General features: G+C 43.4%; 1 protein-coding gene across 1 annotated transcript in view; it reads right to left on the reverse strand.

Annotated features, from left to right (window-relative positions):
• Positions 1 to 8,754, reverse strand: part of TBX18 (T-box transcription factor 18) — a 31,891-nt gene extending 23,137 nt beyond the window's left edge. The window contains exons 1-4 of the mRNA XM_007052565.4: positions 8,114 to 8,754; positions 6,566 to 6,749; positions 4,300 to 4,401; positions 780 to 951 (exon numbers count right to left, since the gene is read on the reverse strand). Of these exons, the coding sequence (XP_007052627.1) occupies positions 780 to 951; positions 4,300 to 4,401; positions 6,566 to 6,749; positions 8,114 to 8,408 (753 nt within the window). The 5' untranslated portion in view covers positions 8,409 to 8,754. The remainder of the gene's footprint in view (positions 1 to 779; positions 952 to 4,299; positions 4,402 to 6,565; positions 6,750 to 8,113) is intronic.
• Positions 8,755 to 22,972: the final 14,218 nt, after the last annotated feature.

The raw sequence follows: 22,972 nt of genomic DNA on the forward strand, positions 1-22,972 counted from the left end.
GTTTTTTAATTATTTCCTAAGGTGTCAAGTACAACTATTTTAGGGATTGTTGGAAAGACGCTGGCTTACATCTGTCATGTTTCAACAGTTTTCAAGAGAAAAGGAAATATGAATATAAACAGATTTTGTCACATTAGATAATGTCATAACTAAACAATTCATAGCTTGCAAACAGAGCACTCATACTGCAGCAGTTTGCCAGCTTTTTCAGAAGTAATGAGCCTCAGCTGTGAAAGGGTCTTGCTTCATAAGGTATGTAATAAATCATTATCAGAGTGAACCCAGCTCCCATGTTGTTCATTTTGGAGTGCAATTATTAACACCTCATGGGATTTCACACAAATGTTTAGGTTAAAAAAAACAGTTAAATGTACTTTTTATTCACATAAACTTATTACATATTACTAACATTTATTCGCACTACTTGTGAGTTTAAGCACACTTTTTTGATAAAAACTGAAATTGCAAGATAGATGGATATGGTGGTAAAATATAAGAGCAATTCTGTACTTTTAGTTTAGTTAATCCAGTCTTGCACAATTCTATTTATCCAGGGGTCTCATATTTTTGAGGGGCAAATAAACTAGCAGCCATTTTAAAAAATCATCAATCAATTATCAAAGCTAAAGAACGAGCAGATTTTGTATGTGTGCTGGTCAATTTTTATGAAGCTTTGCAAGGCTGAGTTCATTCTTGTCAAGAGGAAGGTATACGTCATAAAATCTTTATTTGATGACTGATGTGCTAGTTTGCAATATTGTAAGACATGGGATACTCACATGCCCTTGATCGTCCAGCTCGTTGTTCGTAAGTTTCAGTTTGTCAAAGCTGATCACTTGCCTCATCCAAGTCTCCCCTGAGGCGGGTGAATCAGGGTGAATATACACACGAGGAGGTACTGGTGAATCAGCATTCCCGGCCACCATCCACTTAGAGCTATGGTAAACATACCTATAAAAAGAAGCCCAACATCTGTCAGAATTGAACTGGAAATAATTAATCAGGCTGATTTATATTGTTATAGCAGGACTTCATACGTACAGCACCCGTCAATGTACAAATGTTGAGGGACAATAATTACAATGGATCTAGTCACAATATCCCAGAGAGAAGTGATCATTTTTCCAACAGGAAAAAAAAAAGAGGGAAAATAACCAACTTAAAAGAAGTCTATAAAAATAGCGAGGAAATTCAACTGAGATTTGAGAGATAAAAGGCAAGTAATCAATATAAACAAAGTCACAGCATTTTGGGGAGCCTTCTCTCTCACCACTGTCAAGTTACCTTAATAGCCGCACTAAGAAACACAATAGTGTTCTTTGCTGCAAATAACATGTTAAATTTACTTTTATTTCAACTTTCAATTTTCAGTTGCTGCATACAGCTGAGTTACAAAATATTAGCAAAAGTATCTACAACAGACAGGACCAAATTCTGCTCTCATTTAGAGCCTGATCCAACTCTCATTAAAGCCAGTTGCAGTCTTTCCACTAACCACCAGTTACGCTGGGATAGATCCACTGATCTCAATGGCATCACTCTGGATGGGCTCCAGTATAAACAGAGCAAAATCTGGCCCTTAATCTATACAATGACATAAACAACTCTTTATATGACTCACTTAGCATGTTGTTTCTAACATGAAACAGTCCACAAATAAAACTATTCCAGATACAACGCATCTTGTGACAATGAAAAAGAGAATGAAATTAAAAGGAGAAGATTTCTGTGAGAACCATATTGATCTTCTCGACAGTACCACAGAAATATTTAAATAAAAAACCCACATCCTATTATGTTTCTTTTTATTAAAAAAAAATAAAGTCATTCTGCAGTCAAAATGTCTTATCCTTCAGTAAAAATATCTTATTCTGAATTCAGCCATTTTGTAGAACAATTATATATTTTTTAAAACCCACTAATTAAAAACTGTGCAAATGAATATGTCTGATAGGCATACACCCTTCAGAAAAAAGAACAATGCCCTTAGCAAAAAAAATAAACAGTATGATTTAATTTTAAGAAATGTCTTTCAACACTTTCACCAGGTATGTCTCTTTGTACGGTTCTCCTCTTTAAGAGAAAAAAGAATATGCAACATTATCAATAGTGGAAACAAAATTATTCATTACAAATATGTATGGATGTAAATCATACGAAGCCATCAATTATGAAATGATATCTATGGTACCTTCTCGTGATTCCTTCTTGTGGAGAAACAGCCTCTACCTAAATCATACAGTTTGTTATTTGTTTTAATATTTCTTATCTTATTTATTATTCTTTTTAATTTGTGAATGAATTAGATTTAATATTTAATATTAAGGTGTGAACATTACAAATTGTACTTCATTGAATTTATTTAAAATATTTTAAAACAATACCTAACTTTTCAGATAAGGTTTAATTTTGCTAAGTTTAAATATAAATTATCCTCAGCTGATACCATTTCAGTTAAAGTTTTGTCATTTACTTCAAGGGGAGCAGGATTGGGCCTAGTGTACAACTGTTATGGTATCTCTTTGCTGTTCAGATGTTCAGGGCAGGCAGTTTGTAAAGTATCAAGCACAGTAATGGGAGTAAAATAATAATCAGTATAAAAGAATACATCCACTGCATAAGAGCCTTGCTTACAGAAAAGTGAAATCAGATAAAAGTAACACCACCATTTACCAGGAAGATAAAATAAACATAATACTAAATTCTTAACAAAAATATGTGCGTGCCAACCATGAAAATACTGCATTTTATATATGATAACATGAGCTGAATTTGTTTTTTTGGAAAATTAATAGTCAGCCATGCAGACAGCAAGGACTATAACAATACATATATATTTAAAATGAAAAAGACACATTCATTGTTAAAACTACTACTATTTAATATTAATTTCCTCATCTGAATATCAGAATTTTTAACGTTATTCAAGTCTTGACATAAAGATCGCTGTTTATAAAGATCAGAAACTACATGCTCTCAGCACTGTGTAAATTTACATTTCTGTTATGACCAGCTGACAAAGTCTTAATTTGGACCCAAATCAGCATAAAGATTTTCCATTTTAATTGAACTGCTCTAGCCCAGAGAAAACCTGTTTCGGTTTGTTATGACATAATCCAAAAACAAACACCCTTTCCCCTCCCCGCCCCCCCACCACTATATGAATTGTTCTCGGAGTTTATATTGTCACCTTGCTGAAAATTTCTCTGTAAACAGAACTAAAATTGTCATAAATGTGCCTATGAAAGGAGGAAATTACAATTAATAATTTTAGTTACACAAGAAATGTAGTTCAGACTCAGTGCTGGTATGGTGAGAAAAAAGTATTCCTTGAGAGTAAGTCTGGTCAGCTTGATCTTCTTTCCCTATATTAAAGTTTCATAAACCTATGGGAAATAGATTTACTGAATTGTTCTAACAATGGGTTGAAATAACCAAAATGATAATATGTAAGGGTCCAATCCTGCTCCCATCGAACCACTTGGTAAAAATCTTCTCTTGACTTTAATGGCAAATAAGGTCAGGCCCTTGATTCATAAAGTTTCTAAACGTGCTAATAGTAATTATTGTGGGCCTAAACCTGCAAACATTTCATCAGACCAGTAGTCCAATAGGCATAGGACTACTTGCTTAGCCCAGGACTGCCCTGGTAAGAGTTCACATAAATGTGACCCTTCTTTGAAGTGTTAAAGAAATAATTAGCATAACTGGTCAATCATTAATAAATATATTCTTTAAAATATGAAGTTTTCACAGACAGAAATGCCATAATTCATTCAAATCAAAATCACTAAAGATACCTGTTATCCCTTTTTAATCTGAATCCATAACACAAGGAGCAGCATTTATCATAAATCCATCTGAATCATAATTCAAGAACATTTAAATGCTTTGCATTTTAATGTAGTGTCACTAGAATATATAATTTTAATATTTATTCATTGGTAGGAAATAACTACAAAGGGACACAAAGTGGATGTATGTAGCCGTGAACTAGGAACTAAAATACATTAAAAATTTCTCTTTGATGGGGCTAAATTGCAGTCTGTGAAAGCAAAAAAAAAAAATGACTGCTCACCTATCGAACATAAGCCTAATGTAGAAAGCACTTCAATAAAAACTGCAGTTGTTCTTGCACACTTGGCACAACAAACTTATTTTTATGCACTGAGTGAAAATAAAAATTTGGAAGAGCGTTAAATTCTACCTTCTGTTCATATATATTTGATTCATATTCTCTGCCAACAGCCGTATCTGTATGGTTTGCATCACAAGCTTTGTGTTTTACAATTACAGTACCTGTATCTTTTGTTATCCACTGGCACAATGTCCATGGCAATGTAATATTGCTGATGTGGGTCTAAACCTGAGATCTTCACTCTCATTGCGGGGAACATCCGCCTGAACAGAGAAAAAGGGAGGTCATTTTAATATGAAACGGATTTGGGAACAGTTGTACAGTACAGCAAAGTAACCAGTTTGTGAGCACCCCCTCCCTCCCTAATACAGAGAAGTCTGTAAGAGTCTTTTTTGATCATTATGGCCACATAGCCACGAAATGTCCATTTGATAGGTTACAACAGATTTTTAAAGTGCATTTTTGCTGAACAATGCTTCATATGTTTTGTGATACATTTTGAGAGTACAAATATCACCATTTAATTTCAACTTTATTGTTAGATAGTAAGTCATTTTGTTTTGAGACTTTATTTTAGCTACATGTGCATTTAAAGCCTGCTAGCCATTTACTAGACATGTATTACATGAGATGCGCAAGTAACAGCTCTTATCAAGCAAGATCACAACCTGCAGAAATTTAAATTGTCAGATGAGTACTGACAGCAGCAAAGGGCGTGTCACTTATATATCAGCAAATTATACCATTAAAGACATGGTGATATAAATATAAAACAAGGATGCAGTTATAAAACTCAATGTACCATGCTGTAACCAAACAATATGTTCCTTATTCAGAAGGGACTTACGGTCTGTAACATACTAAAGGTGAAGTCCATGAGTTGCTCTGTGTTTGAAAGGTACAGTAAAACATCTTTATTGAAAGCAGAAACCAAAGTACAAAGTATGTTTATAAATAAGTTCATAATTTAGATCATTTGATGTCCACAAGTGGAATAGTTAACCAATGTGGAGATTTTAAATTAAAAAAATCATGTCTCAATTCAGGGTGTGTTTGACACTTGCCTTTTAGATGAAAAGTTCATTCTGAAGGGCAAAAATAAGAAATTTTATAATGACTAGTTGATTGCATACTAATAAAAGAATTTTTTCTTACTACATAAATCCAAATGCCATCCAAATTAAATTCCATGTTTTCTGTTGTTCTTAAACAATTAACGAAATTAAAGTTGTAGAAGGAAAAAATATATGTTATTTCTATAATTTCTAAATAAACAGCAGGGTGAAACTGTCTTGGCTAACTGGTTCCTACTGTTATTTCAGTGCACCTGTAAGATAAAAAAGGAAAATCTTTGACTGGACCCTCAAGACAAATGTTGCTTTGTGCTAGTTAAGACTGCATTTCAATCATTAATAAAGCCTCGCTGAAAATGGAGAAGGTAGCATATGGATTCAATCAAATATGTTTTTGTAATTTCTAATAAGTTCAGATATTTTTATACTAGCCAGGTTTTTGCCATGTGTATCCATTGGAAAGGGGGGAAAGTTTATTTTAGAAGAATACAACATTCATAGACTTCATCCTAATGAACAGGAAACCTAAAACTCCACATGCTCCTGTGCCCATCTAAAATTATCGTGATCTACCTAGCTCATAAATCAATTTGCTTTATCCACTTTGATGTATTTGCAGATTTTAGACTGTGCATGCCATCTGTATAGTTATTATAAATTAGCTGTCCAAAACAGCATAACAAATCTGGCTGCTGCAGCATCACATTTTGTATTTGATTAACGTGAATGAACAAAGCTATATTATGAGACAATGTGTTTATCCACCTGAAGGAGAGCATAGCATAAATCAGGAGGGCAGTTAGGATATCCTGTCTCATTTGTATTCAGTCTGATCTTCCTTTATCAATGGACTTCACAATTAATTTTAGCCATATTAGCCTCCTAGAAACTCCAGCTTTCCCTAGTTCCAAGAAACAACAGGGGTACCGAGAAAAAGAAAAATGTGCCTGTCCTGCAACTGTAAATTGGACCGGAGACTAGAAATTAACAAGCCAGTTTATGCTATTCATTTGTTGTATTTATGAGTGTGGGGTGGAAATGACTAACAAACTACTGCTTTCTTCAAGGACCCGTGCACCCAAGCGCTGCCTGCGGGAAAAGGGGCCTGAACTCTTTAGTTTTCTCATGGCGGTTTGATTGTGATGTGGTTGTGCCGTCTGATTTCGATTACTCCTACGCAGCTTCTCCCCCCGCGGTACTGCTGCGCCCACCCAGAGGTGCAGAAGCTGGGTGCTGGCTTTCTGCGTCTCTCCTGGCGAGTGTAGCAGAACAGCCCGGCGCAGCCCGACACTTTCGCCCTAGTGCATTTGCCCCAGAAGGCGGATTTGGATGAGTGCGCGCCGCGCCTTTTTACCTTCCTGCCTTGGTGATGATCATCTCGGTGCCGATCTCATGGAAGCGCTTCCACAGCTCGGCTCCCTGCAGATCTACCCGGGGCACTTGCGGGGTTGGCGGAGGGGAACCGGCCCTAGACCCCTTGGGGGAGCCGCCGGGCGAGACGGGCGGGGACCCTCCTAGGAAACTCTCCTCGCAGCTGCCTGGAATGAGAGCCGGGAGGCAGGGAAGCGGAAGAGAGGGTCAGGCAGAGAGCAGGGCCCGGGATCGCCGCAGCCACAGCTCCCAGGGACTTTGGAGCGCCTTGGACGGAGAGGAGCCCGGGGAAGGGCTGCCGGGTCCAGCCCTTGCCCCCAAAGCAACAGAGAAAGAGCCAGTCAAAAGTCTTCCCACGCCACCCACTGCAGCTAGGGGAGAGGCACCGAGAGGCCTGGAGCATCTCCCGACCCAGCGCGCGTCCCTCCCAGCGTTTACACACAGCGCGGTCCTCGCTAGCTGCGCCGAGGCCCTCCTGTCTCTCCCGTGGCGGGCCCAGCGCAGAGATACGCGGCCTGTGCAAGTGGGTATACGCGGGTGTCCCAGCGCGGGGCGAAAAGTCATCCGGGACCGGGAATTCAGAGCTGATAACAGACGCCGGAGGGGTATCTTTTCAATAGCACCCATCACAGCCAGGGCGCTCGCTCCACGGGACCCGGCAGCCCCGCTTCAGGGGTGAGCACCAGCAGGCAGCAAACCCCTGGCACCGAGGAGATACGGTCGGGCTGATTGTTTTCCCGGTGCTGCTGGGGCGGAGCGAGCCAGGCCCTTTGCGCTGCTTTTTGCAGGCGTGCGGGAAATGAATCAGCGTCGCAGCGTTGGCTGCAGATTTCGCTGGACATTTGATTTCACCTCTGCAGCGTTTGCCCTTCTCTGGCATATTAATGCACCGGATTTTTTAACGGACACGAATCCACGTTGTTCCTCGCCTCAGCTTTTTTACGTCTAGTGTTAGGATTAGGGTGCTGTTAACCTGAAATGCAGTTGCCAAAAATACCAGAGAACGGAACTTTTAAATGAACACGATCGGGGCGCACCGGACCCTTGGTTTCCCCGAATGCCTGGAGCAGTTGAATTAACACATCTCCGCTCTGACAGATATTTTACTACCAGCTCATTGGCGGGAGGGATTTTTGCACCACGGTGTTAAAGAGAAAAAATAATCAGGGGACGGGAGAGAAGTGTTGGATCCGGAGCCAAGCCGGGTTCGAAGGGGAGGAGGCGAGAGGAAAGAAACTTGAAAAACTGTCAGAAGAGTGAGTGAGCCTCCTACACAGCGAGAGGGAGAAGCCGGAGTGCCTGACCCGGCGCAGGAGGGTTTGCAGCGAGCAAAGATGAGCCACGCCGGGGTTGGGCTCTGGGACAGAATCCGCCCCCCCGCCCCTTCTCAGTGTGCCCGGGGAAGTTCCCCGGGCCCCGGCCGGTGTGTGGGGCCAGCGGCTGCTTTGACAGCTTGGGCGGGGTGCGCAGGTTGGTCCCGCTCCCGCTGCAGCGCCCAGCGCGGTGGGATGGGAGCGGGGAGGAGACTCACCGGCGGGTCCCTGGGCGCCGCAGCTCAGCTCCAGCTCGCCGCAGCTCCTGCCAGGCGCCGACGCTGCCCCAGCGTGGGGCTGCAACGGGGCGATGTCGGCGCCCTCGCAGGAGCCCGTTTCGCAGCCGCTGCCCGCTTCTGCCGCCGCCGCCGCCGGCTCCTCCTCGCCGCCCAGCTTGCGCCGCTTCGGCTGCTTGTGCTGCTGCTTCTCGGCTCCGATCAGCGCCTCCACCGAGAAAGCGTGAGCCTTGAGACTCATCGCGGTGCCGGGCGAGGGTCGCCGCTTCTCTGCCATGCCCGGCGCGCAGCCCTCCCCGCCCTAGACCCCGCTCATAGACACACCGCGGGCCCCCGGCCAAAGCCGCGCCGCAGCGCCCGGCCCTCGCTCCCTGCCGCCCTCCCGATCCCCCAGCCGCGGGGCGCGGGGCGCTCCTCGCCCTGCTTTTCCAGTGCCAGGGATCAGCCAAGTTTGCCTAAACTGGTCCCGTTTGCAGAGGCGCTGTTCCGCCCCCTCCTCCTCCTCCGAGCTCTGCCTCGTCTGACGGGCCAGGCAGGACTGACATGGGGCACGAACGCTCTGCGGACACAAATTAGGGCTTGTAATTGAAATTTGTTGCCTTGATCTGTCAGCACTTCCAAGCAGGAGACCGGTGGGAAAGAACTCGCTCATTAGTGTCAATAAAGTGACTGGGGCTGGGCGGAGCCGGGGGGGGTTGTGTCAATCAAGCCATGTGCGGGCCAATCAGAAATTGGGGATTATCTCGAGCCCGGTCCTTCTTCCTTACAAGGTTATAAAAGTGCAGGGTGTGGGGGAACCCAACGTGATGCTCTCCGACTCCAGAATTCACCCCCTTCGGCCCCCTCCCCCCTGCGGGCGTGCCAGTCACAGCCCCGCCCCGCCTTCCCGCGTGAAAGGTGCGAGGCTGCTTCACTTGATCGTGGCAGCAGCATAGACCAGAATTCAATAGATAAAAATAGGTTCGTGCCCCTCCCCCGTTACACTCCCATCAAATTAACTCTGGGTAAAGAGCATTCATTAAAAATAGGGAAACGTTGCTTTTCCCAGCTTGCAATGTTTCCTGCTGGGAACACACGCAAACCTCAGAGGGGACTCAGATTTGCATACATGCAGAATAAGGGTATTTAACTACACCCAGGTTTATTAGCATGGCAGAGTTTTTTATTCTTCTTTTACCTTTTTGGTCAGGAGCTTTTTGTTCCGTGGTTGGGACTGTACCTGCGTTAGTCTTAAAACTCCCCTCAAGGAACCTCGTTTGAAATGTACAAAGCTGTCCCGCGGCTTTAAGTGCCCATTGCATTCCCTTTCTACAGTAGTTCTTCGGGGGAACAGCCAGGTTTAAAAACTTAATAATAATAACAACGGCAGGGTTGTGAATTATTCCGCTGCTCTGATTGTATTAAAACAGGGGCCAGCGTGAATTTAAGCACAAACTCTCGAAGCCCCCGTTACAATAATCGATTGTACACTGAAGCTAAAAAGAAAAAAAAAAGGAAATTCAGCGAAGCCTTGTATGAGCACTGACATTTACTTAATAATAATCATATTCGGGTGCGGGCTAGGGAACGGATCGTTTTGTCTTTTTTCCCATGAACAAAATATCAAACGCTACAGAGCTGGGGCCAGTATTATTATGCTCTTTGCTTTCCCAAACCAGCCAAAGAAACAGCTCGCCTACCCTTTCCTTTAGAACACAGTGTTACAGAACGTTTCCACTGTCACATCAAAGTGCTTCATATCGTTAAATAGAAGAAAAACACATCTTACGTAAGGAATATTAAGGTTTTATATAAGAGCGATCACGGATTTAGGGCACTGTTTTAAACAATCATATCCATATTCTGTAATTGTAGACTACATTAACGTTCTGCGTCATGTATGTTCTTAGAGCTATTGTTTGAACTATTGAGTAGCAAATCTCATAGGTTCTAAGGGTCCAGATAACAGGGTTTTTTACATACCACTAAAATGTAAACCCATCTCTTAACTTCAATAACGAGCGGGCTGAACCTCCAGAATTTGGGGAAGGGGAAGGACTGCCTAGCAAATATCCTAGTGCTAAATTAGCCTTTCGAGTAATTTTAACAATGTTTAAATTTTAGAAATGCGTTAACGGTGTGAAAATGTAGATGGCCGAGACACATTTAATGAATCAAACAAGCAGTGGCATTATCCAGCCCCCCTTGGAGAAGATAGTAACTTGTCTTAAAGCAAGTCATAAGTGGGAAAATCCCCCTCCAGTTTATGTCATTTTGAATCTGTAGGATAATGTAAAATGTCTAGTGTCAGTCACTGAACAGGGCTGTGGAGTTAATCTTTACATTCAATCTGGGATCTATTAACTGTTCCATGGTCTAAAATCTGTCTGCTCTGCCTATTCCAAGTGTGATTGAATCTGAAGAAAATCAGATGTGCAGAGTGGATGAAAGTGCTAAGCTAAAGGATCTTTCAAGAGTTTAAACGCCATCAAGATGGAAATTAGGCCAATATATACAGAGGAGGGAAATGGATCTGTGCATGCGGCGGCTGCTGGGATCTCTCTGTAATTGGGACCCTGGCCGCGGACCACCAAGGCCCCTTCCCCACCTGCAAAGATCTCACCAGGTCATCTGCCCATTCCTAGGGATCTGAAATGGCAGGACCCACCCGGGCACCCACCGAGGAAGCTGCGAGCCACCCACCGGACTCTGACCGGCAGGTACTTTCCAAATCATCATCTCCCTTATCGGCAGGCCCCATCTCAGGGATCAGGTACTGACCTACCAACGCATATACTTTAAGCTGAAAATACCGAAATGCTTCCCACCCACCGACCGTTATCGTTTGGAGGCTGGGAGCCTGTCCTGCTGGCAAACTTTGCAGAATGTCATATCGGGTCTGGTGGGCAAGGGCAATACACAATAAACATCACAAACACCGGGGCTGGGTTTAAATGTGTCTGTTGATCTCAGTTTTTATGGAGCTGTTTTTTAAACGGGCGAGAGCCGAGCCAACTTCTGCAGAAAGCAGTGCCACGGGGCATGCTATGGGGAATGCTAGGTGGGTTTCGGGCTTAATACAACAATAACTTTCCGGAAATGTGCTAAATTAATCCAAACAGTCACCGGTTTAAACGGCTACAACAATCCCCAATAAAAACGGCTGTTCTGTATTCCCAATAACACTACGTCTGTTAAAGGAGCCTGGTATGGTATGCACTACAGGGAGACCGGGTTTAGAAGAATAAGCAAGACATATTTCAAAACGAACCAATCAAAACCAACCAGTTACAAATGCCATACGTACACTTTAGAAAACCGGGAGTTACTAACATAAAGGTTCCTGATCAACCCCAATTCCTGTTTCCTTCTTCTGGGGCTAAATCATTGTCCTTTACCAGCGAGGAGTCTAACGTTTAGAGATGCAGAACGGCTGCAGTGTATGTATACTCATGAAATGGTTATTGCTCTGACCCTGAGTGCTTTCACATCAGGTATATACAAATCATCCCGTATTTCAGGGCGTTTACTTTTTCAGTTTTCTGCTGCAAATCTGCGATTTGACTTGCTGTTTTCATTTTTTTAATAGCTGGATTTATTGAAATGTGTTGAACGATCTGTGATCCATATGGCTGTAAAAACTTTTTTTTTTTAAGGGATGATGAAAAACACACCTTCGTGGTGTCTCTCGGCATAACCTTTATTTTTCTGGATTTTAAATGTAGATGGGGTTTAAGCATTTGAGTACTGTATTTCTGTATTCAGCGCTATTACAAATTTAGACCTGAAAAAATATATTTTAACGACTTGACATTTTCTTACACTGAATATCTTCAAGGGCATACAGAAGTTAGTTTGCGGTTTGTCTTCATTCAACCTTTTTCTTTCTGCAAATATATTTGAACATTAAACCTCCGCTTACCATGAAAGAGGGCAGGAATGTCAAAAACTGCCATTTCTTTTCTCTTTCAGGACCCGATTCCGCATATCTTTACTCAGCCAGGGAATCCAGAATCGGGCCCTACGAAAGTTGTTTATATCATTTTACAAAAGTTTTCAATAAAGTGGACCCCCTCATCCCCCAAAAAAAGTTTTATATAAAAAGTCAGCAGTTATTTTAGCTCAGCTGCTTTGTAATAGAATAAACTAAATATTACCAACTAAAGAGGATTTATAGGAGTTGATCAGAAATTCTCAGGATAAGCCACGATCTTACTGTACATGAGACGTGTGTCCATCATTAAAACGTTTCTAGCTTGTTCTAAGCAAAGTGCTAAGCAAGATAGAGCAAATATGTAAAATGCTGGAAGGCAGGTTAACACCTCAGTTACTCTGCCAGAACAGTATTCAGCTCGGGGCGGGGCGGGGTGGGAGGAGAACAAAACCAAAAAAAATCTAGACGGAATCTCCCAAAGATCTGCATCGCCTATAAAAACTCGCTAAAATAGGGTTAAGTACGGCTTAAATTTAAAACAGACAGGAAAACTTCCTTAGCCCTCCTGGTTGTGTGGGGGTATTACAGTTTCTCAGCAGTCAGCTACATGGGGCTATCTAGGCCCAAATCTGGAACTTGGGGACTGGATTTCAAGCACCAATTCTGTTTAAATGCTCTTGCTGTTTAGAACCAAGTTGCTTTCACCAGCTCTCTTGTTAAGCTTCCTTCTCTGTGTTTAATGTTAGCTTAAAAAGAAAGAGGTGAGCATAAAAAATAAAAGGCTGTCTCCAGTGACTGAGAATTGCTGATTGGATGATAAATCAATCAGTCAATCAATTGATCGTTAATGGGCCTGATCCCGTTCACACTGGCGATCAGGAGGGTTTTGTCAGGGATTTCAGTGAAAACGGAATCTAGCAGGATGTCGCCTTTGGAGCCGCACAATTGAAGGGGCGGGGCTCAGCCGCTCACGTTCTCTTCAGCCAAAACCAGCACTGAACTCAGTCAGTTTTGGCTGAATAAGGAGGGTTGAATTGGGCCCTATTTGTTCCAGGGCCTGTCCTTGTTCCCAGTCAAGTCAATGGCAAAACCTCCAGGGACAAATCACACGCTCACTTCAATGGGATTTCACACGGTGTGAATCGGGACAACATTCCCACTCCCTCCCCGTTGACTTCAGGGCGATCAGGATCCCTTCCACAGTCTCTCAAGTAAATGGGTGTTGTTTTCCGCGCACCCGGACATGAGCGAGGCTCTTTCCCAACTTGATTTTCCAAACCGAGGAGTCAGGCGCACGACTCCCACTAGCATGAATGGGAGTTGTGTGGCTAAATCTCCTAGTCCCGTTGGAACATCTCAAGTCCGTTTTCTGAAAGGCTTTCGTTCAGATTATTAGGGCTAGCTTAGATTTTCCCAAATTGTTGTCCCCAAACGTAGTCATTTGTTTCCAGCCCAATGGCGGAAAACCAGAGCACATACCATTGCTGACACAACCCGCCATCCCCTTCTGTCCTTACTGATTCTACACTCCGGCGAAACTTGTCTACACGCATGAGTAAAGGATGGGTTCTGATGTCAGTTACACCCGTGTAAACCTAGAGTTACCCCATCCAATACGGATTCCCATCCTTGCAACAGATCAGGCTTTCGGCATGACTCAAGACCTCAGGATTTGAGCCAACTTTATCTGGACGGCTCTGGTGAATACGATGCGATTCATTAGCGTCCAGTAAGAGTGAGCAATGCAGGCCCATAGAGCTGGACACTCTGGGCGTAAAGTTTAGCAGGTTGGCCTCATCCATTTTGTCATGTTTTTACCAACAGGTGAGGATCCCAGGAATGTACCTAAACCGTTATATTTATCACACGGTTCTGCTCAGCAGCAGGTCTCATCTTAGACTGTTAGAAAGAAAGAGAAGGGTGAAACCCAATAAATGAAACAAGCCGCTATTATGGTTAGCTACCCAACACACTTGCTTCAGATGCTCCACGCCAAGGTTCCAGTGTAACCTGCAACAAGGAGCCCGGTGGGAAGGGGCAGATTAGATCCCTTTGGGGAAACAGAGCGAGGAACCAGCCTGTCAGATTTATTAAGTAACCAGGTGTCCAGCGATTATTCAGTAACACAGGCAAACCTCCCGTTGATTTCAAAGAGGACTGCAGAATCCGGCTTCAGGTCCAGGGAAGGTTTGCCTACATGATAGGATCGACCTGTCTTCTCTATTTCTGTTGCATTTGGACCGTTGTTTTGCTTAGCCTCCTGCCATCTCAACGCGGCAGTTGACCTATTTTTAATTAACTGCAAAACGATCACTCTCTCCGTATCCATAGTTTCGGTTTGAAAACTCAGGAAAATATATGCTTGCCTGCTGCTGAGTATAAAGGCGGAAATAAACACGCGATCCCTTTTAATCAGTTTTTCCTGACCGATGAAAATGTTGAGGAATTGCATTAAAGAATTAAAGACACAATGTAAAGCCACCGGTGTTAAAACTATAAATATTACCTTCATTGAGTTTTCTAGCATTTAAAAATATGACATCAATTTGGAATTATGCAGCCACAAGTATGAATCATTTTAAAGGAAATCTCTGGTCTTTAGTATGACTTTGTCACTTACATTTATTGTGAATTTCAGAAAAATGATTTAAAACCCAGCCTTTTCATGATTCTAGTCACAAAAATAAGAGACGGCAAACATTAAATGAGGGGAAACCTGGGGCTTAACTTTTTTATTGCTTTACTATAAATTTAAGTAATATTTTCACTATTGTCTCAGGAAAAAAAATATCAAAACATGTACGGAATTAAATTAGATGGTCTTAAATCACCATCGTTTGGGGGGCAGGGGCACTAATTGGAAATATTTATGTTTGGGATTTGGGATTTCATCAGTAAAAAGATACAGCGTATATATCCCAGTTTTATCCTAACGTGGGCCCACAAGAACACTATGGTACAATTGTAAGCAACAATTTGGAGTTAAATAGAATTTTAAAGCAGGGCTTGTGTTTTTATGGTGACCCTCGGTCTTTAGTGAGGGCTAGTTCTCATATTACATGAAATGTACTTTAAGAAGCACTACCTGCTCTAGCTGTCCAGGAAAAACTGAATTATGGAACTAGGAAACATATGGCAGTTGCATATTGCATGAGGAAGGTACATATGAAAGTTATAAATTTCTTTTTAAGTAACCATTGTAAACGCATTTTTATAGGTTTCACAGTATGTATTACATCTGTAATTTTAATTTTTGCAATATACCTTTTTAAAGATACCTGTTTTCTGTCCCTCAGGGGAAGAAATGCAAAGAGACGTTTATGCGTTAAAAATGCTACAAGGAAAACAAACAAACGGTAAATAAATCGGCGAAGGTTTTAGTCCAGGATCCCTTACAATGGAAAGGACACTATGCCATCTATTGGCAAAGGAGTTATTTACAAAGCAACAGGTATAGAAAAAAGTATTTTCCTCTTTCTCTCTTCACCCTGTCCCCCCATGTGTGTGATTTTTGTACAATCATACTTTTTGGATATTACAAACAATATCCAATTAGGTTAACGGAGAGAGAGAGAGAGTGTTTGTGAATTTATACAGAACAAATTAGGTCATTATCTCCCGGGGGGGATTTTTCAGCTGGTTGCAAACTCTGCTTGGAGCGTTTGAACTGGAAAGGGTTAGTTTTTCGATCATTTTAATTTTAAACCATGTAAAAGGGATTGTTCCCCTGAAGCCTAAATATGAACGTAGGGTTAGATCGGAGCCTTAAAATGGACTTTATGGAATAAGAAGACACAAAACAACCCAGAAGATTACTTGTGGTCCCGGCCTTGCAATCTTTACTCGGACAAGACTTCCACTGACTTTAGTAGGCGTTTTTACTGCAGGATCGGGCCCCTATTTTCCTGTTCATAGTGTGGGCATCAGATAGCTCGCCTGAAATATGAGTCTGCTCTGAAATGCTGTATAAAAGAATAGTCTTCAGTGCAGATAGGACAAAGATGAGGCCATACAATTCCATAAGCCTAGCAAGCCAGAGGTCACATCATTTGGTTTGTTGCCAGAGAATTATTCGAATTTCTCTGGAGTGAAGAAGAGATGCATTACATAAAACAAACGCTTGAAATAATACCATACTGTTATTCCTTCGGATTTTTAAAAGTAAGAATCTCATAAATCAAAAGAACGATATAAATATATAATATTCCCTTTTTCCAGGAAGGAGGGGGGATATTTCAACATCAGCTATAAATAAGACAGAATAATTGTATTTATGGAAAAGGGAAAATTATAGCCTTCTGTTACAAAGGCAGATCAATTTTTGAAGGAAAGGCACTGCACCGTTCTCTGTTCGCATGCCCTGAACTGGCTTTTCCCCTGTTTCTCACACTTGCGAAGGACTTGGCTTTTTCCCTGTAAGAGCGAGACCAGTGGGAAATACGAGAGCTCTTTGGTTTTTGCTTTTCAACATTGTAATAAGCCTTTAGTTAAAAGTTGTACCGCAGAATGGGGCTATACATGGGCTTCTTGTCCATGTATTAAAAATCTGGGGAAAGAATTATTATGAGCACCTGTATTCCTTTGCCGGAAAGGTTGGCCCTTCCCCATAGAGGAAAAAAAAATATGAAATATCCTCTATCTAAAACCAGACCCTCAGACCGCCCCAGGAGAGGAAAATATAAGATTCAGACCGTGCGCTCAGACCCTTTTATCACTGTTCTCACTGTGAACGTGTAAACAGACGATGTTTTACAAAGTTGTCTGAATGTCTTGGAAGGCCATTCCGGTGTTTATATGCAAGGGGAGTAGGAGAGTTGCAATCGACTATTGACTAACGCACGTTCACTAACTGATTTGTAATCTAGCAAACGTCTCTGGTTGCCTTCGCTTTGGACTCTCACTGTGAGATTTTCCGAGCAGCCCTCTTTGCCTTTTTGTCATAGCCGAAGACAAACTAATTTACTGTATGTCTGAGAAGGGGGGGAGTTAATAAAAGCTCGCATGACTTCACCATATTTGCCTCTGAGTTTTAGTGCTTTATCTTCGATGCACAATTGTTTTTAATGAATGGCTGCTTGAGTTCAAAATGTTCAGGGTGATTTTTTTTTAAATCTCTTTTATAGAAATTCTTTCAGCCTGATATAGGGAATAACAATTGTTTAGTCTTTGAAAGGAAAAAAAAAAAGAGCATTTGTATAATACAGCTGCCAGATCTCGAGCCGCGAAGTTGATAGAAATATGTTTTCCAGCTCTCCGTGTATTACCATCTAGGAAGTTCTTCAAAGCCCCGCAAATGACACATTTTGCAATCGCCTTAAAGCCTGGGTTCCCTGAGCTGCCTTAATTGAGCCAAAGAGTCAAAGCGCCGGTTGTTTCTTCTGTTTGTTGGTTTGTTTGTTTGTTTTCAACGGAGTGAACTGAGAAAGATTAAACCGGGTAAGAATTAAGAGTGGAAAGCACATTTATCTAGGCGGAAGCTGAATTCCATCTGGTCAGCAATCTTGCAAGCAGCCCATCAAACAGGGTTTTTTTTCAACATACTCAAATAAAAGTCTGCAGCTCTCTCTCTCTCTCTCTCTCTCTCTCTCTCTCTCTCTCGCTCTCTCTCTCTCTCTCTCTCTCTCCAGTGAAAGAAGTCTAGAAATGCTATGGAGGTCCAAGGACATAGTCTGGTTTTCCATGTCACCTGAAAGAAGGCATTTGGCTCGTCTAAATTAAATTCCTTGACAATCAGCCAGCCCCAAATGCTTTCATAGAAACTGATAGGAGATCATTTCCGTGAGAGCTCGCTATCAAGTGTTGCATGCATAATACATCTTTTAAATATATTGCTCTTTCAATGTGGTGAAAGGCAGACAGTTATTGAAAACGGTGCTAGCATTCTGCTCCTACGGAGAGCATTAAGTAGGGTGAGGCATCAAACTACAGTTACGTGCCGTGAATGATGTCCTTAACTTGAGCCACTTTACCGTTTGTGTAAAATCGTTCGGCGCCTTCATCAATTTCAAAAAATAAATGTATAAATCGACTACATTCTCTCGGTTCATTTTGCAGGGCGCCTTCATTAATTTGTTTCCGTCGATAAATGCACTGGACTTTTCTTTTTCCCTGTGTAAAGTGCACAGTAAGTGTGAAGTATACATCATCTCCCGAGGAATTTGTCTTGAAAAGTCCTATCAGCCCCCTGGTGTTCAAAGACTGAAGGATGATTATTGATTAGTACACTAGATCTCTAAATTAAAGCCAGGAAAACAAACGGAAGGTTTTGGAGCGCTCATAACAATGTTCAGAATTTATTCCTCGGAATTAACACAAAGAAAATATATCGGAGTAAGAATAGTAGACTGAATGTCTGTATAATGTTTCAGAGCGGTAGCCCTGTTAGTCTGTATCAGCAAAACCAACTAGGAGTACTTGTGGCACCTTATAGACTAACACATTTATTTGGGCATGAGCTTTAGTGGGCTAAAACCCACTTCATCAGATGCATGACTGTATAATGTTATACACACACACGCTTTAAATGTGATATGTGCTATTCATTCAGGCAACGCCAGCTTGAACCTAATATTAAAACAGAGTATCTTTTAAACGTGCAACAACTGGACTATGCACCGCTCTCTTTTCGCTTCCTTATTATTTATGATGAAAATGGTGTTAGAGTATTTTGGGATTTTGTCTCAGCCTCTTCATCACAGAAACATTCACTTCGGATCAAACCCTGCTGCCTTTTGTCAGGCAAAACTCCCCGTTGTGAATTTTGCCAGCGTAGGGAGAGCAGGATTTGGCCACACGAAAAGCAGCTTGTCTGGCACTGAAAAGCTAATTGCTGTTTTTTAACTGAGCCGATTTCAAAAAGTACAAATTAGTGCAACCGAGTTTGCAAACACCAGCCAAAGCAGGGGCGGTGAATCCCGGATAAACCGAGGTTTTACAGGTACAGGGGTTTAGTGCTGGTAATCCCGTCTCACTCGAGAAAGAACCCCTTGGCTTACAGCTGCCAGAGACCCCGCTGGGAGCGGAAGGCAGGGCTCGCCCTGCGGCAGATGTTGCATTCTCTGGCCGGTCTGTCCCCCTCGGCTCCGGAGGGAGGCAGCGGCAGACCCTGATGCGCAAGGAGCGGGAGCTGGGTCTCTGCCGGCGGTACATCGTTTCCTCTCCTTCGTTCAACACTTCACGTGTCTGTTGTTCGCTACCCATATAGGGCAGCACCAAAGCCTGGCCGCGCGACACCCCAGCCTTCCGTGACTCGGATCTGATGGCAGACACATTCCGCTCCCGCCTGGACCCCCCCCCAACAAGTGTCTCATAACCGCTGGGGGAGGGGAGCATGGGGAGTGGTACATGCATTTTAAAGCAGGGGATCGCAGCGCGGACTCCCTGGCAGAGAGGGAAACGTGGGCTTCCGCCGAGCGTCCCCGTCATTGTGCAAAACCCCCTTGTGGCTGGGACTCAGCCCCGCACCCACAGCGAGGGGCCGCGGTCTCCGGGGAAGCAAAGAGACTAACCGCGGCAGGGCTCGCTATCCCCCGGGGACCCGGGGCAGCTAGCGGGGGGGGGGCGTGGCCAGGGTCAGCGCCCAGCTGCAGGCTAGGTCCGCTCAGCCTGCTGGACTCTTCAGGCCGGAGCTGCCGAGCTGGCGGGCAGCAGCCGGACGCCCGCTGAGCCGGGCCAGGCGTGCACCGGGGCAGTGTGGTGGAGGGGATTGGAGCTGCTACGTGCCCGGCTCCCCCTCGCGGCGACCGGCCAGGTGGGGGCTGCCGCGGGGCAGGCCCTCAGAGCTGGGGATCTGCGCCGGACGCTCAGCGGCCCTGGGGCCCCAACAGCTCGGGGCTCGCGCTCCCTCTCCCCCAGCCGCCGCCAGTTTCTGTTGCTTCCCTTGGTGGCAAGCAGCAGCCGGGCGCCACGTAACCCGGGGACATGCGGTGGGGTAACGTAGTGGGGCAGCGCTTCTTCCGAGTGGCGATGTTTGCCCCCCGGCTAGATCTCCCCAGCACTGCGCCTACCGAGGCAGCCAGAAAGGAAGGCGCTGGCAGAGAGAGGGGCTAGGAAGTCGGGGGCAGCTGCTTTCTAGCTCCCTAGCTTGGGTAAGTAACCCTCAGCCACCTCTCCCCTCCAAGAACTCAGCTGGTGCTGGGAGATCTCCCCCGGCTGGTCCCGTCTACCTTAGCCGCGGGAGGCCGTGGTCATGCTGGGGTACGCTTCTGGAGGGGGGCCTCAGTTATAGGGGCGCAGCTTGAGCCGGCAAGATTTGCACCTGCCTTCATTGATTTCTGAGTTTTGGGACCCGTGCATTGCCCTCCCTAGCTCCCCCCCCCCCCCCCATTTGGACCCATTTTGCAAGTTCAAAAAACTGGAGGGTTTATTTTGAAGTTGCCGGTTTGACCAGTGACAAGAGAAGTTGAGCCTCTTCCTAGCTTCAAATATACATACTCCACTTTGTGTAAAGACATGTCTGCTTCCAGAAGCTAGGAGCACACAGGCCTGGGAAGGCCGTGGAACAGACTTTACACCATGCCATTATTTATATGCAACAGGACTATTTTAAGTAATTTTAACAGGTGTAATTTTATTTTCCTCTCCCTTTGAGCTCTGTACTCTTCCACTCACGGTAACCTAGACCCCTCGGTCCATGAATGAAAGGATTAAAAACCAGTCCCAATAAATAGTTTAACCAACACCTCTCCTAGGTGCCCTGCTCCTGTCCCCTTCCCTACTGATCTCATATACTCTGGGTCTTGTATGGTCCTGCCCCAGGGTGTTACTGGAGCAAGAACTGCAGAGTAAATTGCATCACTGTGCCCCATTTGGGGTGGCTTTTCAGCTACCCAGAGCCTGCAGGCCTGGGTCTTCTGAAGGAAGCAACACAGGGAATCTGGCTCTGTACTACACAAATAAAATTAAGGTTGCTTTATTTACATTTTTCATATATATATATGCCAAAATGCAGTATACATTACAGCTTCTATATTTCCCCCTCTCCATAGGTATATTTAACTCCCATTGACATTGATAGGAATTATGCACATGTCTAGAAAGGAGAACAAAGCCTTAGATCTTTTTCTCATAGTTTACATGAGATCAAAGGGAATCGAATGGAGTTAATGAAGGGCCAGATGGGTTTTGTTTATACTCTCTAAGACAGTACAAGAGAATGGGAAAGAATATGTGTACTTTAACGGGGTAGAAGAGGACACTTATTGTAGCATTTAATGGGCACAGAAGGAAGCATGTCATCTTCAGAAGCAGGAAAGGCTTGCTTATTTTCCGCTTAGGTAGTGGTGGGATGTCATGGCTTGGCCAGCTTTGGCAAGCATTGGATGAAGGGCTTCCAGACTCTGAAATCACTCACCTTTGTCTCTTTGGAAGCACGAGTTTCTCTGTACCCAGAGAATTCTATATTTTTGCTTTTAAGCCGTGGGATATGTGGATTTTTCCAGTTCATGGCAAATGTGTAATCTAAGCTTCTAACAGGAGAAGGGTCTGTAAAGGCAGTAGAGTCTTTGATTTGGATCCTTGCTGTGAACACTTACAGGAGATTTTGGCATAAAGGATGCAGGATGTTACAAACCTTCCTGGTTGTGTATAAAGAGCAACTCTCAAATCCCAGAGGATTCAAAGGCCCTTTGCCTCTGTCCCTTCTTCCTCAGCTCCTTGACTTTATGGGCTACAACTGCCACTGGGATCCCTTAAAAAGGAGATGGGGTCTGGAGTACAGATAATACAGCCCACGTTGCATTACCTTTTTAACTTCAGCTTTGGAGGGCCAGATGGGTAGGGATCACCCAGTCTCTGCCGCCTCCTCCACTGTAGCTCCAGGCTCCGTGGAATACCATGTGCAGGGTCATAAGAAGAGTAAATGATGTCACAAGGGGTACTGAATACCTTTCTGGGGGGAGGGGAATCTGTACACAGCCATATCGTCTCCAAGTGCGGCTCTTGCAAGGGGTGTGTTTGTGGGGGCAGTCAGGGACATATTGTTGTATATATGTTTGCATTACAACTTTGTGCTGGACAATTAAGCAACATGTTAGAAATTTCCTAACAATGTGATGTCGTGTCCTGGCACTGCATGATAATTTTGTAATGGCATTTGATGAAAAAGTGATTCCAGTGATGTGTTCTACAGCTCTAATTGTTGACAAAGTGCGTCTCTTGCTTTTGAAGAGTTAGCAGCTGAAGTGAAGGACTTGGAGGCCACCTTGTTTTAATAGATGCAGCCAGAGTCTACCTTAAAATTACTTAGCCAGGGCTGATGCTTATGTCAATTATTCTGAGGATGATAGAAACCGTTCATGTTTATACTTTCCAATGGAAATGATATAAAGAGGACCCTATCACTGCATAGCCCCATCTTCTCTTTCCTCAGTTCTGCCTGGTAAAAAGATAGTCCTGCATCTATGAGTGACACCACTTTCACCTGTTTTAAGTGTGTTTATATGCCTTTCATTCTGAGTGAAACTTCATATTTGTATTCATTTGCTGATTTTTATATGCACATGTGGTAGGTCAAGTTTTGCCCATGTTAGCCATGGTTTTGTGCTGTTTGTTTTGTTAATACTTTCCCTGGTTGTATTCCTTGTTAAAAAGGAACAAAATTATTTTTTTCATGGTTAGGGACTAGCAGAAAAATCACGAGGATTTCCTTGCCCTTTTATATATCTAGCATTTTTTATTGAGTGAGTGTGCAGTAATTTGTGTGGTTTAATAAGTAACTTGACAGTTAATAAGATACATCTGTAGCAGATTTCAAAATAACTGGCTTCTTAGACATATAGAAAACACCAACATTCAACCTCCTTTTAGCTCTCTGTTGAGAAATTCATACTTGGTTTAACTACACCGAAGTTAAGATTCCATTAAAGATACATACACTTTGGGATCAACTACCAGCCATAATTACCCTCTTATGGATCCCCAAACTGTCA

The sequence above is a fragment of the Chelonia mydas genome, chromosome 3 (assembly GCF_015237465.2).
Source record: "Chelonia mydas isolate rCheMyd1 chromosome 3, rCheMyd1.pri.v2, whole genome shotgun sequence".
Classification (NCBI taxonomy): domain Eukaryota; kingdom Metazoa; phylum Chordata; order Testudines; family Cheloniidae; genus Chelonia; species Chelonia mydas.